Source organism: Eurytemora carolleeae, unplaced genomic scaffold (genome assembly GCF_000591075.1).
Source record: "Eurytemora carolleeae unplaced genomic scaffold, Eaff_2.0 scaffold242, whole genome shotgun sequence".
NCBI classification, from domain to species: domain Eukaryota; kingdom Metazoa; phylum Arthropoda; class Copepoda; order Calanoida; family Temoridae; genus Eurytemora; species Eurytemora carolleeae.
In genome coordinates, this window is record NW_019396186.1 from 137,990 (window position 1) to 153,327 (window position 15,338).

The window sequence follows — 15,338 nt, forward strand, 5'->3', positions numbered from 1 at the left end:
GATTTTTTACTAAAATTCTATTTTTAAAGGTTCCTATGGCAGACGGAAAAGAGAGGTTGGAAACGAAACAGATACAACTATTCTACAAGGTATTTTAAAGTTTTAAATATTTTTCAATTAGTTTTAAATTTTTTAAAACTTCCAATATATTCAACGGTTTCCAATATTAATAGGGTTTTGTGCTTAAAATTGTGTTTTGATAAAATGGGTTTTATACAGTTAAACGATATCGTTCTAAAATGAAGAATCAGTTGAAGTTGGAACGAAAGTATCTTTAAACTGATTTATATTTGTGTATTTATAGCGTCTACAACCAGCACCAGATTCACCAGATCAATTCAAGAAACTAGGTATTTTTTAATTCATTTTTTTTCAATTTAATTTTGTATCATGATGTGGTTTTGTAAAGTTGAAAGCGAAAAAAAACATATATACAGTGATAACCAGAAAACTTTTGAATAGCAATCCTTCAGTGTATTTAATGTTTTAATAGTTACTTATTGTATCAATTATTAAGTTAAGAAGAGTCTTTTTACACTACACAATTTATGTGTCTTCTGTTTATTGGACTATTTAGAGTTATAACTTGAGTCTAAAAGTCGTCTTTCTATTCCAGAGTGTTCTGGTTCTTACTGTATACACTTTATATATTGAATAACAAATTTATCTTTTAACCTTTTTTATTCCTGAAATTAACATTTAAAAATACAGTGGAGAGACCAATGAAGGAGATGAAACCACTGTACCCGCCAGCAGTACTTCAAAGGCTAGCCTACCAGTCAGCCCTATGAAGTCAAGTCCAGCGGAAATCAGTCTACCAACTAGTCCTACGGGAAGCAGTCTACCAACTAGTCCAACGGGAAGCAGTCTACCAACTAGTCCAAAGGAAAGCAGTCTACCAAAGAATCTAATACCGGAACTAACAGTTCTGGGACTGCGACTAACAGTTGGAGAGGATCAGGTAAAAATCGGAAACAAAACAAAAGTGAAAAATGAAAAAAGTTGTAAATATGAATCTAAAAGGGACTTTTAACGTAATTTCAAGTGGCATAAAGTTACAAATCAATTTTTCTCAGTAGCAATAAGGAGGATATCCTCATTTTCTTTTTGAAACGCGAACGAAAGTCGGAGGATAGCAAAAAAGTAATTTTTGATATTTTAAAAGCATATGTTTACTATTTTTGTTTTTATTTTAAGGAATTTTTTAAATATCTTTTATAGGATTTTTTTTTAGGGGGGAAGATGTATTGTTTTTTGTTTTGTTATTTTAGTTATATTTCTTTGTTATTCTTAAAGGATATTATTTATCTTTTTGTTATTTTTAGGTTGTTCGTCCCCACCCTCCCAGTAAATCAGGAACTGGAAAATTTGGAGATCAAACCCCGGAATCTGTTTCAGCTTTTCCAGACACAGATTCTTACTATCCAGCCTTCCTGGGACATGGTAATCTTATTTTTTTCTTCTTTTTTTCTTCTTGCTCAGAAAATAAAAAAGTTAGGTTTTTGCTCCTGTGAACATTAATAAGTGGTCAAGCTTTTAGACTTTTTCATATATTTTTCATCTATTTATTGTGCTAATGTTTTGTTTTGATTATTCTGCAGTGAAAAAAATGATTTGATTTTATTTGAAGATTGCCTTTTTTTATTTTTTGCTGGTTATCTTAATTAAACCGTAGCTTTATTAAGGTTAAAAATAATAAACTATTTTAATGCTTTAACAATCTTTAGAACTTTTGGATCCAAGTTTTGTCTGCAGTCCTCAGAGCACTATAATAGCGATAATTATAGTTGTCGTATTCATCAATACAGGCCTAGTAGTAGCTGGCATTTTCTTCTATAGGTAATACCATTATCATAATAATCTTGGTGATTGCAAAAATGATAATAATAATACTGATGTTATCATGATGAAAATAAAATAATAAGATTAATAGAATTATGTTAATAATAATAATTAAAATAACATTTTTTGACAATAACTTTTCTTAAGAATGAAAAGAAAGAGTTGGAGGAAGGTCCGGGAAGTAGAGAGGAGTAGACCTGTTGATATGCCTCCTCCCCTCCCACCCCACCACCCTAGGTAATATATTTAATAGATCCATTGCTATACAACCTCCCTCCCACCCCACCACCCTAGGTAATATATTTAAATAGATCCATTGCTATACAACCTCCCTCCCATCTCACGTTCCTAGGTAATCCATTCACTGGATCCGTTGATATGTACAGATCCGTTGCTGTGTACAGTAACCTAGGACAATTATACATGTAAACTGTACAGTAGGACCAATGTTGTGTACAGTAACCTAGGACAATTATTTATGTAAACTGTACAGTATGACCGATGCTGTGTACAGTAATCTAGGACAATTATTTATGTAAACTGTACAGTAGGACCAATGCTGTGTAAAGTAACCTAGAACAATTATTTATGTAAACTCTACAGTAGGACCAATGCTGTGTACAGTAGTAACCTAGGACAATTATATATGTAAACTGTACAGTAGGACCAATGCTGTGTACAGTAACCTAGGACAATTTTATATGTAAACTGTACAGTAGGACCAATGCGGTGTACAGTAACCTAGGACAAGATGTACTCTTCAAAACTGCTTCGAACCCTAGATCTAGGTAAACATTTGATAAGTTTTGTTTATGGTGACCGCCAAAAAAATTCTCTGAAAAAAAATTTCGGAAATTAAGTCCTAAATTTTGCCACTAAAAAAGTCCTGTGGAAAAAGGTCCTTGAAATTAGGTCCTACCATTTTGAGACTTTATTATCTATGAATTTTGTTCTGGTTCCAGTATGATTTCATACAAAAAAGTCAGCGGAAAAAAGTGCTCTTACAGTGAAAAATGCAGGGAACAAAGGATGTTTACAACCATGGAAAAAAAGGGCTTGATATTAAAAACCCCCCTGGCTATGGAGATGCATAAAAGAAAACTCCTTTTTATTAAAACGTCTCATATTTCCAAGGTTTTTTTTCTCTTCGAATATAGCTTCTTCAGGACTTTAATTCCTGTGATCTTATTTCCTGAGACTTTATTGACTTTACATGGATTCCAATTTTTTGGATAGCTGGATTTTCATTCGAATTTTTCCTAATTTATAAATGAAAATGAGTTGTGAACTTGTTTTGTGACATTTTGAGATTGAGTTTGGATTTTTTATACTTCTTTCTTTATGTTTTAACATTAAATAATAAAAAAGAAATATATATATTTGTATACAGGGTGAGTAAAAAAACAGGAATAATCGATGTTTTGGACAAAATGTTATTATTATTTTTTGCGGATTTTTAAGCATAGATAAAATAAAATGTGATAAAAAAAATTTAAAAAATATTTTAGGAACTTTGAAAAAAAATCTGCAAAACCAATTTTTTTGAAAAAATAAAACTTTTTTTAAAAATCGCTGGAATATTGGTGTTTCTATTGTTTTTCCAAAATTTAATAAAAATTCATCAAAAATTGACTGAAATATAACAAAAAATCCGCAAAACAATTTGAGTGGAAATCTTCATTAAATGTTTTCAAATTATAACCTTAGAACTATTATGACTTCAAAAATGCAAATAATTGGCTAACATCTGAAATAAAAAAACAATGGAAAAACCATTTCCCAACAATTTTTCAAAAAGCAATTAATTTTTTAAAAACAAATTGGTTTCGCGGATTTTATTTTTCAATGTTCCATGAAACTATTTTTAAGTTCTTTTTATCACATTTTATTTATGCCTAAAATTCGAACATTTTGTCAAAAACATCGATATAATCCCTGTTTTATGTTTTTTTTTGATTTGCCCTCTATAGATTGATTTGTATCATAACAAAATATTTGTTTAGGTTTATGGAAAACCCGACATTGATAGGTATGACCAAAACATCCAACGGCAACCATCGTTAGGAAATGTTTCGTTAACGGTCGGATTTAATGACCTATCAACGATGTTATTAATTATTCCAACTCCAAGAAAAATACAGAATAAAATTGTGACAAAAATATAGTAATAAAGCCAAAGTATAAATTATTTCATCTGTTTTAAATCTGGACGAAGCTGTTATTTATAAAATTTTCATAATTCGCCTCGAGATCAATTGATAAAACAAATTATTGTTCACATCTTTAGCAAAATCAACTTCATAATAACTGCAATATCAAATCCATTTTTCCTGAAGTGTATTATCATACATTTACTAGAATTAGATTTGAAAAATAGTTATTAAAATTTTATATATTTTCATTTGACAAACATGCATTGTTAGCAGAAAACCGAACATTTTGTTAATAATATAGAATTTACCGATTTAACGTTTCAAAAATACTAACATTTTTTAGAAATTGAAAACAAAATAGGGTTGATTTTTATCAGATTTTCCAAACACTCTATCAAGAACAAAATGTCCAAAAATTTGAACATTTGAAGTTAATTGAAAAATTTTAACACAGCTTTACCTGATTTCTAACAATTTAAGTGAAATACAATTTTGATTTTTTTAAATATCTTAACAATTTTGATTACAGGTTTTCAAGAATAAATTCAAATTTATCTTTAATACTTTTTATATTTAACCACTCAGTATTTTTAGTTATTTTAGTTAATTTTTTGTTGATGTTTCAAATAGTGTAATTATGTACCTTATATATTGGACAATTATGTGCAGTACAGTACACTGCAGTACACTATCTAGTATGCTGCAGTACAGTGAATATAAATTGTATGAATTTCAAATTGTAATGTAGGGTCCGTGGGGGACCAAACAAATATATTTTTATGCTTTTTTTCGTCGCAGTTTTTTGCTTGTGTCAAAGAGTATAAATGAAGAATTCCTACCTAGAGAGTGTCACAGAGTATCAATGTGAAAAAAGTTTCGGAAATAAAGTTCTACATTTTGGCACTCAATATAAGTCCTCTGGAAAAAAGTCCTTGAAATAAAAAGTCTCTGGAGAAAAAGTCCTACTATTTTGATACTTTATTTTTCTAGGACTTTTTTTCTGGTTCTTGTATTATTTTATACAAAAACGTCCCCATAAAAAGTCCTCTGATAGGGTGAATATGCATGGGAACAAAGTATGTTTACAACAATTCATAAAGAAAAAAGTCCCAGGAATATAAAACTAGGACTTTATTTCCGGTGACAGTGTTTCTAAGACTTAGGAAAATTGCGACTTTTTTACCTAAGTTTTAATTTCCAGGTTTTTTATTCAGAAACTTTTTTGCCTGAGACTTTCTTACATTGCATCGAGCGAAGTATTCAAGAGTAAAAAGAAATCCGTGTCAAAACTTTTGTTCGTTCTGTTTTTGTTAGAATTATAATTTAGTGAAAAAAAACTTCTGTTTGCTAGATATTTGTCTTATTTCAGTTTGAAAGCAAAAAAGATCTTCGCTTTCAAGAAGCCGTCAGTTTTAAAAAAGAAAGTGTAAAATTTTCATTTCAATAACGAGAGGTTTTCAGAGTTTAACTCGACCACGCCAAGCGAAAGTAAATTGCACTTTAAATCTATCTATATACATATGTCGTATATAGCTGGCCAAGCGGCTGGACCGATTGGGCTGAATTTTTTTGTGGACACTCATGAGTGGCCGTGTTATATGATAAAAAAATCGAATTGTTTACTGAAATTTTTAAAAACAGCTGGTCCAATTGAGCTGAATTTTTTTGTGGACACTCATGGGTGGCCGTGGTAAAGGATAAAAAATCGAATTTTTTTTCTGAAATTTTTAAAATAAAAAAAAATCCACGGGAAACGCCGGGTCCTTCAGCTATGATCATAACTATTCTTATTAAAGAGCTAGTGAGAAGAAAAAACAAACATTTTTTTTAATTCATGATATTTAAATAGAGCCCGCGATGACATCTAGACCTTAGCAATTTTAAAGTAAGCATTCTGTGATAAAAAAAATTAAACCATTAGTATGCAAAGACATAAGGATTCAAGAATTTAAAGTTGTGGCAAAGACAAAGTTCCTTTCTCATACTTCATAAAATCAAAACTATTATTTAAATTATTTGTGGTGTCAAATTTTATTAAATATATAAAATAAACATACTAAATTAAGTTTGAATTTTACATTTCCTTGTCACATAGCTGATCTGACGGCATTCTGTCTGCCTCAGAGAGAAAGCTTGCTAAACAGTCTCTCATTGGTCGAATCAGAACCAATCCTGACTTGGGTTTTATCTAATCCAGAGTTTGGGTTTTACTCGGGTTCGAGGCTTTTAAAATCTCATCTCAGGGAAGCTACAAGATCAAAGTGTTGGACTAGTAATAACGCAATAAGTTTGACCTTCTCCATCTGGTAGTTCACAACTTTATAGTTAAATCTATACATATTTTGTACATGTATAAATTCTTTTGCACCAAAACCACACTGCTTTAAATCAATATGTTTACATCTATTTATTTACTCATTAAGTAATACATAAAATATACATAGTTGATCAAGTAAATATACATAGTTGATCAAGAGTTGATCAAGTGTAATGTAAAAGTTTACAATTTTATAATATCAAATATAATTAAAACTATTAAACTATTTCTTAAACATTTACAACTCATCTTTAAAACAGAATATTAAAATGTTTTGTAAAAATAAGTTAAAATTTACACTGGTCCCTAGATTAAAGTGGAATAGGAAGACGACTTTTTACTGGAAATGGTTTAATAAACACTTTCAGAAGTAAATTAATAAAATGCATAAGTACAGATAAATCTTTGAAATCATAAAAACTTCTGTTTTTCTATGTATGTGCTCGTAACCTTAACTTTTAAGATTCATATTCTAAAAAATCATAAATTCTAGACATTTATCTTAGCGTTGCAATGAAAAAGACATCCTTGTTTTTATTAACTTCAAACTGTGAGCAAACTGTAACCCTTTGTAATTTAGTATAATACCATGTATGTATTATGTATTGCCACCCTACTCTAAGTTTTTACACAATCAAAAAGTGAAATATACCTTCTGACAGATAAAAAGTAAGTTTTTAATCTTATCATAGTTCTGTCTTTGTAGAGTCATTAATCAAAGTTTCTGGCTTTGTTAGTGTTGAATAAAAAAATGTTATTGCAAATCAGTTATTGAGAGATATTAGCGTAAAGATTTAAAGTTAAACTCTTAGTTAAACTTTTCGTAGTTAGTCTTACAAACACTACGTGGCTAGTCTTAAATAGTTATATAGTTGGAGATTTTAACTTAAAAATTCAGATTTAAATCACTATAAAATCTGAAATTATTTGATTATGAGGATTACACAAATATTTTTTCAAACTAAAAAAATATTAAGTGTCTAAATCGATACAAATTTTTTTGAAGGGGGGGGGGAAGGGGGGGTGTTCATTTCCTTCTCTGTAATTTTGATATTCAATGTTTCTAAACATTTTTATTTGTAAAAAATTAGATTGTTATCAAAACTGAATAAAGGCTAAAACACCTAAATTATAAAAAAAATATAAATATTTCTATAATTATTGAATGTACTTTGTGTACTTATAATTTAGTGTAGACAAAATATGAAATGCTTAAATTAACAAGAATTTACAAAAATAAAATTCAAATATTTTGATCTGTTACTGAAAATTTTGGTTATATAAAACTCGTTCATTACTAAAATGATAAATATAGAAAATATATATATAAATTTAACCTAAAAATACTTATACAGAATATTAATAAAATATAAAATCATCAATATCCAAATATTTGGTTTTTATTTATCTATATGTGAAGAATATTAATAAAATATATTTATGCATAGTGAAATAAATATAGATAAATCTTTGAAATCATAAACACTTCTGTCTTTCTATATTTGTTGCTTGTAACCTTAACTTTAAACGGTTCATATTTTAAAGTCATGAATTCTTGGCATTTATCTTGGCTTGATAATAAGAAATATAGTTTACACTATCTAGTCTATACAAAGTGCAGTAACCCAAAGAACTCTATACTCAACCAGTCAAGCTAGAACTCTAGCCATGGACACTGCCCTGGTTGCTTTCTTTACTGTTTTGGTTGCAGTCTACAACAACGAGAGAACTTTTTTAGAATTTTTGCGGAGAAAAATATTCAACAGGGTTTACTGAGTTCAACAGAGCATTTTATATCAGGACTTGGAGGAACCTCTCTAGCTCATATCCTGACTTGAACTGCTTGTTGGTTTGTCTTGCAGGATTGAAGTTGCCTGTTTTGTTCAAGGTCTACGTTCTTGGTGTAGCCAGGGAGCCAGTGTAGGGGTTTCATAAAAATATATAAATTTAATTAATAGTCATATTATTACAATTTGTTATTTTAATAAACGAAATAGAATTGGTGCAGTTTTTTATATCTTTTAGTTTTTGTGAAAAAATATATTAAAGTTTATGTTTTTGTATTTGATGTTTGTTTGATCCAGGAATATCTGGTTTTTTTTACGTGGATGTAGGGTTCTTTGTCTGCTGAAAGGTAGGGCTAAGTATTTTGTTTGAAGGTTAAGCGTGGAGCTTTAGAATTCATACTTTATGAGAACCCACGCTTTAGATTTATGTAACAATATAGATACAATTTTATTATTAAAACAAATAAGTAAAAAGATAAGTTCGTCAAAATTAAACTCTACAATTGAGGTTGAGGGAACAAATAACTTGAGACTTAGTAAAGACGAAATTAAACATCTTATAAATCATGACATTAGTAAAGGATCTGAATCAAAAAAGCAACATTCATAAAACCAATTTTAGAACGAATAATTGAAAATCAATTCGGAACAGATTTAGATCCAAAATATAAAATTAGGATAACGGATGCATTATTAAATAATTTCTTAAAAATGAGGCGGATAGAATCAAGTTCAGCTTATTTACTTAACATTTATGAAGACTTATCCACGAAATTAGTAGAAGAAATAAATAAGGATATAAAAATCAGCTGTGAAAATTTAAACTCATATTCAACCAATCATAATAATTACACCTATAGCCAATCAATAATAAATGACAATGGGACTGAAGCTAAAATATTGCCTGAAATTCCAGAAAACATTTTATTGGACACACCGTTATGTAATAATATTGTTCTAACAGAAAACTTGGATAATGAGGATAATGAACTGTCATCTATTGGATACTCAATTAATTTACAATTATTACATTCAAACGTGGAAAAATTAGATTTAATTGAAAAATTATCAAAGGATGAACTCAGGGTGTACCAAAAAGGTAAAAAATTGGATACTTACTTCTCTTGTACTGGAAAATTTCCACCAAAGACAGCTCCATATGGATTCGACACGGGGATCGATTTATATCTGCAATGGGAAGTAGTTCTGGAACCTAATATAATGATAAAAATTAATACACAAACTAAAATATTAATTAATACAACTACTTGTGGTATCATATATCCAAAGTCCAGGATAATGGGGAAATTATCGATATTTAGGGGCGTAATTGACCCTAATTATACTGGGGATATTATTATTGGAGTGACAAATATTACGAAAGAACCTATAACTTTATCGGAGGGATCCAGTATATGTCAGTTGGTTATAACTGAGTGTAATTTAGCAAACTTAATTAAATGTAAACACATAGAATATATATCAGGCGAAAATAACAGGGGTGATAAAGGCTTTGGAAGTTCAGGAAATAATATATCTGTCAGTGATACAGAAATTATCAAAAATAATTTAAGTTTTATAGATTGTATTGATGATCTGATGCCAAATAATAAAATCTTTGAGAAAACTAAAATTTATAATATTTTAGAAGAGACAGCTGGAGATTACAACATTACAAATCAGAATCTGGATGAAAATGAACAAAGTCAGGTACTAAGAAAAAAGGGATTGAATTATATAAGAGGAAAATATTTAACCCTAAATGAGACGGAACGTCAGGATATGATTAAGGAATATTTAAATCGACAAACTTTAAAAAATGCAACACTATATACTGATGCTATGAAGGACGAAAATTTCGATAATAAAGCAATTAAAAACTTGCAAATTCAAGACGAATATTTAGGCAGTATTTATAACGAATCCAAGATCAAGTCTAAAGATCCTTTTATAATAATAAATAAAATGCTTTATAAAAATTCAAAAGGGCACTATAGACTCTGCATTCCGTCAATTTTATTAATTAGCATAATTAAATGTATACATGATAAACTGCTTCATTGTTCAAAACGCCAATGTATATCAAACTTTAAAAAATATTTTTATCATCCTTTCGCAATGCTGTATGTTACTAAATATTCAAATAGCTGTCTAACGTGTAGATGCACATCTGCATCTAAAATCGCAGGAAAATCAGTACGATCGGAAATAAGATCTTTTGAAGCAAAATCAGCAAGAGAATTGTTAAATCTGGATTTAATTCCGTCTCTACCAAATTCTAACAGTTATAACTCGATTCTTATTATTGTGGACGAATACACAAATTACTTGATAGCTATTCCGTTAAAAAATATTGAATCTTCAGAAATAGAAAAGGCATTAAGCGTAGTATTTTCTACTTTAGGATTTCCTAGATGTGTAAGAACGGATTGCGATCGAAGAATAACTAAGGCACTTGAGAATCTAGCAAAAAGAATTCCTTTTATCATAACCACATCAGCACCATACAGACATGAACAAAACGGTTGTTCAGAAATTGGAGTAAAACTTATAAAAAATAAATTAAAACAAGCAATTTATGACCCAAATCTTAAATTAGCAAAGTCCAATTGGAGTGATTTCTTAAACATTACAGTAAAAGCAATAAATAATATTCCAGTAAATAAAGCTGATATAACAAGGGAAAAATTCTTTTTTAAATCTTCAGCCCGTAATATTTTTAACACGGTTGGTGCAGAACGTATATTCGAATATGTAAATAACGACGAGGAAGCAATTAATAAATTCAAAAAAAACAAAGAATTAAAAAAATTAGAAAACATAAAAATGTCAAAATTAAATATCAAACAAGAAACAATACACACAGGGGATATTGTGTTATTTTTAGATAATACCAATCCAGCAGCAGGTGTATCAAAACAACTATCACCTAAATTATATTTAGACCTTTTTCAAGTATTAGGCAAAGCTTCGAAATCTAAAAATTTGGAAATTATGTTTTTGAGAACAGGTTCTATACATACAGTACATAAATCTCAAATAAGGAAAATACATATTAATGAATTTATCTCGGAATGGTCAGCAGAAAATTATATTAAGGAGATAGTAAATTTAGCAAGATTCACAAAACCAGGTTCTCAAGATTTTAATAAACCATTGTTTAATTTCGACAAGGAAATAGACCCAAATAAAAATAATGATGATCTTATACCAGTTGATAATGATGAAGAAAGGTTAATGGATAAAAAGACTATGGATAAATTGATTGATAACTCAGGGGACTGGAAGGATAAACCCCCCGATTCACCTGATTTAATTATTCCTAGGACACCAGAGATTGAACAGGAAACCGAACAGGAAAACGGACGCACTCTGAATTTGAGAAATAGAAGTGTACGATTTACCAGGTAAAATACTGGATAAATCTTTTACTAAAATATAAATCATAATAAATATATTTATGATAACTTAATTAATAATAGGATAATGAACTTTTGAACAATATGAATGTTGATTTTCTTTAATAGAATAAAGAATGGTTTTTATTAATAAAATAAAAACATTAACGGATCAGTCAAACCCTTAATTGAATAAGGCAGAGATTGACAATTTATAAACGATGAAGAGGATTTGTTCTAAAATCTAATAAGTAATAAATAAATTTATTTATTATGATATTACTTGTACCAAACATACATCATGAAATATTCCTAACATGCCGAAACACAAAATAAATATAAAAATTGAATAAAGTAAAAATAAAAATACAATACACAAATAAAAATTATATAAATATTTAATATAAGAATGTACCTAATAGCATTCTCTTTAGAATGGATATGGATTCCGAACAAGAGTTGATTGAACATGTGACGGTGGATGGTGACGATGAGGCAGACAGCCTATGTGAGATGGAAGAGTCTCTAGAGCTGACCGGAACGTGTCCAACTGAAAACGTGACCATCACAGCTACAACCCACTACGAAAGGGATGTAGACATAGAGGAACTTTTGCGTGATACTCCGGAACCGACAACCACGGAAATTACAACAGACAGATCGCACATTAGGGAGTTGCTGAACTTAATGTTAATTGAGGAAAAGAAGAGACTGGCGTTGATGAAAAAGATGAAAATGGAAAAGGAGATGGAATCAGAAGTAAAGGAGAACATACGGACCGGAATAAGATTGATTTTGGAGTGTCTAAAAAATACAAAGTCCTATTTTGATATAATAGAAACCATGCCAATGTACCAGAAATGGGAGGAAAATAATACTTTGACCTGGGAAAAATTTAAGAATCCGGTACAAAATAACGAATGGGAGGAAAAATATCTAGAACAAGAATACGAGATATGGATGGAAATATGCCAGACTTTGGAGAACAGATGTAAATGGAAGGATTACAAAATAATAATTGAGAACTTCTGGGAAGATTTTGAAGAGGAAGATTTGGATATCTTAAAGGAGTGCGGACGCCTGGGGATTCATATGGAAACCCAAAGAGAAAAAATAATGAAGACTGGAGAAGAATATTTTAGGAAAGCAGGAATAAATATCTAAACAACAGGAATATGATTATAAATATATTGAACACATATATTTATTAATATCCGCTTGTACTTTAAAGTTTTATCTAAATTAAATAATGAAAACTGAGAAATGTAAAATTTACACCCTGTACATAAAATTGATAATTTGAAATATCTGATAAATAAAATTTTTCAGAGAATATGGCAGAATCCGTGGAAAATCAGGATGAAATTTTGATGACCATTACCTGGAGACAGGAGGAAATCCTCAAAGAACTGATGGCTATTGAATCGGAAGACCAGGTAGCCTAAGATGAAATTAAAAATATCAGATTAATTATAATAATAAAATTTCAATATTGGGAATAATTAAAATTCCTAAATAGGGATTTATTTAAGAGTAACTGGAAAAATAAATTGAAACAAATAGGGATTTATTTAAAAGTAACTGGAAAAATAAATTAAAACAAATTTCCCATTTCTAAATATAAAAATTTTTTGAAAAAAAGAATAATAAAATATACATTTTCAGTTATACTACTCAGACGAGACAAGCTCTAATGACAGAGATAAAAATAAAAACGAGGACCAGGTAGCCTAAAATGGAATTGAAAATGTCCAATTAAATACATTAATATTAATCCAATATTGTGAATAATATAACTGAGATAATAACTGAGAAAATAAATTAAAACAATTTTAAGATATATGAAAATTAAAATTTAAAGAATTTGAAAATAATAAAAAATATATTTTCAGTTATACTTCTCAGCGGAGACAAGCTCTGATGAAGAAGATAAAGAAACAGGCGAGGACCAGGTAGCCTATGATGACATTATAAATATTGAATTAAAGACATCAAAATAATTTAATGTTTAAAAAAGAAATTTAATGAAAAACTGGGAAAATAAATTAAAAGAAATTTGCAAATTTTTATATAATTGATAATTGAAATTTAAGAATTTCTGAAAATAAAAATATAAATTTTCAGTTATACTACTCAGAACAGACAAGCTCGGATGATGAACATCAAGGCGAACAAACGAAAATTCAACGCCCACACACACCAACGGCGGCAACCACTTCAACGAACAACACGAAGATCGAGGATGACATGGAGGCCAAATACTGGATACAGAAGGCAGACGATCTAAACACTTACACAAACATATTAGCAATGATGGATGAGGACAAGTACGAAAAGGAAAGCTGCTCCTCCGAAGTGGAATTTGGCGGTTTTGAATGGAATGGAAATAGTCTGGTGACCATCTATGAAGATGCTTTAACGAACTCTAACACTGATCCTACGGCTAAGGAAATACTTTTGGATACATGGCCAGAAGGAATAGAAAACGAATATATCTCAATGGAAGAACGAGAGAAAATAAAAGCTCGGAAAGACATTGATTATACGATGAGTAATCTGAACATCGCGGAGGACGATATCTACCATCTGAAAAAAAGAATAGCTAGGTTTGAGGGTCGAGAAGGAACAGTGTTTCTCGCCTTAGATTCCCTAGCAAGGAGAATAACGAAGTTGACAGAGATGGTAACTGAGGACAACCTGGCGAAACATGATCAAGTCAAGGAAGATGAAATAATGCAAACTAAAATAACGAACATCGCTCACAAGATAGAAATAAAAACAATAAAGACTTTGATTAAAAAACAATCAGTTCGAATAAAAGAATTGGAAAAACAACTGGAAACTGCTCAAGAAGCAAACTGGAAGAACGGGAATATTTGGAGAGAAAATTATAATCGTTTGGAGGAAGAATTGGAATCTACTCGAACTGAACTTCACCATTTAATGTTTTCACGCAGAATGGATGAACACGTCAAGAAAAATCCTCTCCTGGAGGATTAATATTCGTAATAAGGATATCTGTATATATCTATGCGGGGAAATTAATTTTAAAACTTTGAAAACAAAAATAAAAAAATTCGTTTAAAGCAAAATTTCAATAAAAACAAACTAAAATAATCGAATATTGCATAAAATGCCTACTCAACTAAAAATAAATAAAATAATTGATTAATGAATTGGTAATTGATTGATTGAATAATATCCGCAAATATATATATATATATATTACAGAAACAAATGCATTACCTGGATTACAACGTAGAACACCGCCTTTAATCAGGAGAAACAAATCATGGAGGAAGATGAAAAAGGAATTACAACTCTGGAAGGATACCATAATTTGAACAAGCAAGAAGTGAAACCAACATTAGAAGAGCTGGAACGTCTGAAACAATTTAGGGATGACCATGAATCGGACTTTATAGAAAATAACGTTCGATTTAATAACCGCTCAGACGAAATAAGACGTGAAATAGAAAGACTGAATGAAAAAATAGCAGAAGAAATCTCAAATCATCGAGATCTTCAACACAGCGACTTTATTGATCATGAAAACGACGAATTTATGATCGGTCATGAGGACTCAGTAAATCTGTATAGCTGGATGAAGGGAAAATTACTGGAAAAGTGGAAAGAAAATATAAACCTGCAGGAAAAAAAGTTTAAACAATACATAACCGAAGGGCAAGCCTACTACAATATGCATCTATGTGGGACGAGACAGTTGAACATAGAAGACCCAGAGGAATTGGACGTCTCAGACCTAATGTTTACACAAGTAAAACCGACACCAGAACACGAACTACATCCTGCAAATTGTAATTATCAAATACAAATGAAA

At 29.8% G+C, this 15,338-nt stretch overlaps 3 protein-coding genes across 3 annotated transcripts in view; 2 read left to right on the forward strand and 1 right to left on the reverse strand.

Annotated features, from left to right (window-relative positions):
- Nucleotides 1-4,783, forward strand: part of LOC111697594 (uncharacterized) — a 51,856-nt gene extending 47,073 nt beyond the window's left edge. Inside the window, exons 49-56 of the mRNA XM_023467647.1 lie at nucleotides 30-89; nucleotides 305-350; nucleotides 712-961; nucleotides 1,326-1,443; nucleotides 1,728-1,839; nucleotides 1,990-2,079; nucleotides 2,559-2,630; nucleotides 3,846-4,783. Of these exons, the coding sequence (XP_023323415.1) occupies nucleotides 30-89; nucleotides 305-350; nucleotides 712-961; nucleotides 1,326-1,443; nucleotides 1,728-1,839; nucleotides 1,990-2,079; nucleotides 2,559-2,630; nucleotides 3,846-3,906 (809 nt within the window). The 3' untranslated portion in view covers nucleotides 3,907-4,783. The remainder of the gene's footprint in view (nucleotides 1-29; nucleotides 90-304; nucleotides 351-711; nucleotides 962-1,325; nucleotides 1,444-1,727; nucleotides 1,840-1,989; nucleotides 2,080-2,558; nucleotides 2,631-3,845) is intronic.
- Nucleotides 4,784-7,729: 2,946 nt separating this feature from the next.
- On the reverse strand, nucleotides 7,730-12,674 carry LOC111697576 (uncharacterized). Its single transcript, XM_023467626.1, has 4 exons — nucleotides 11,913-12,674; nucleotides 11,407-11,471; nucleotides 9,219-9,312; nucleotides 7,730-8,243 (listed from the first exon to the last, which is right to left on the reverse strand). The coding sequence occupies exons 1-4, from the start codon at nucleotides 11,966-11,968 to the stop codon at nucleotides 8,135-8,137; spliced, it is 324 nt and encodes a 107-aa protein (XP_023323394.1). The 5' UTR covers nucleotides 11,969-12,674; the 3' UTR covers nucleotides 7,730-8,134.
- A 141-nt stretch (nucleotides 12,675-12,815) lies between these two features.
- Nucleotides 12,816-14,565, forward strand: LOC111697574 (uncharacterized). The gene is made up of 4 exons (XM_023467624.1): nucleotides 12,816-12,933; nucleotides 13,163-13,222; nucleotides 13,390-13,449; nucleotides 13,622-14,565. Exons 1-4 carry the CDS (start codon nucleotides 12,832-12,834, stop codon nucleotides 14,495-14,497), a joined length of 1,098 nt encoding a protein of 365 aa, XP_023323392.1. The 5' UTR covers nucleotides 12,816-12,831; the 3' UTR covers nucleotides 14,498-14,565.
- The last annotated feature ends 773 nt before the right edge of the window (nucleotides 14,566-15,338 follow it).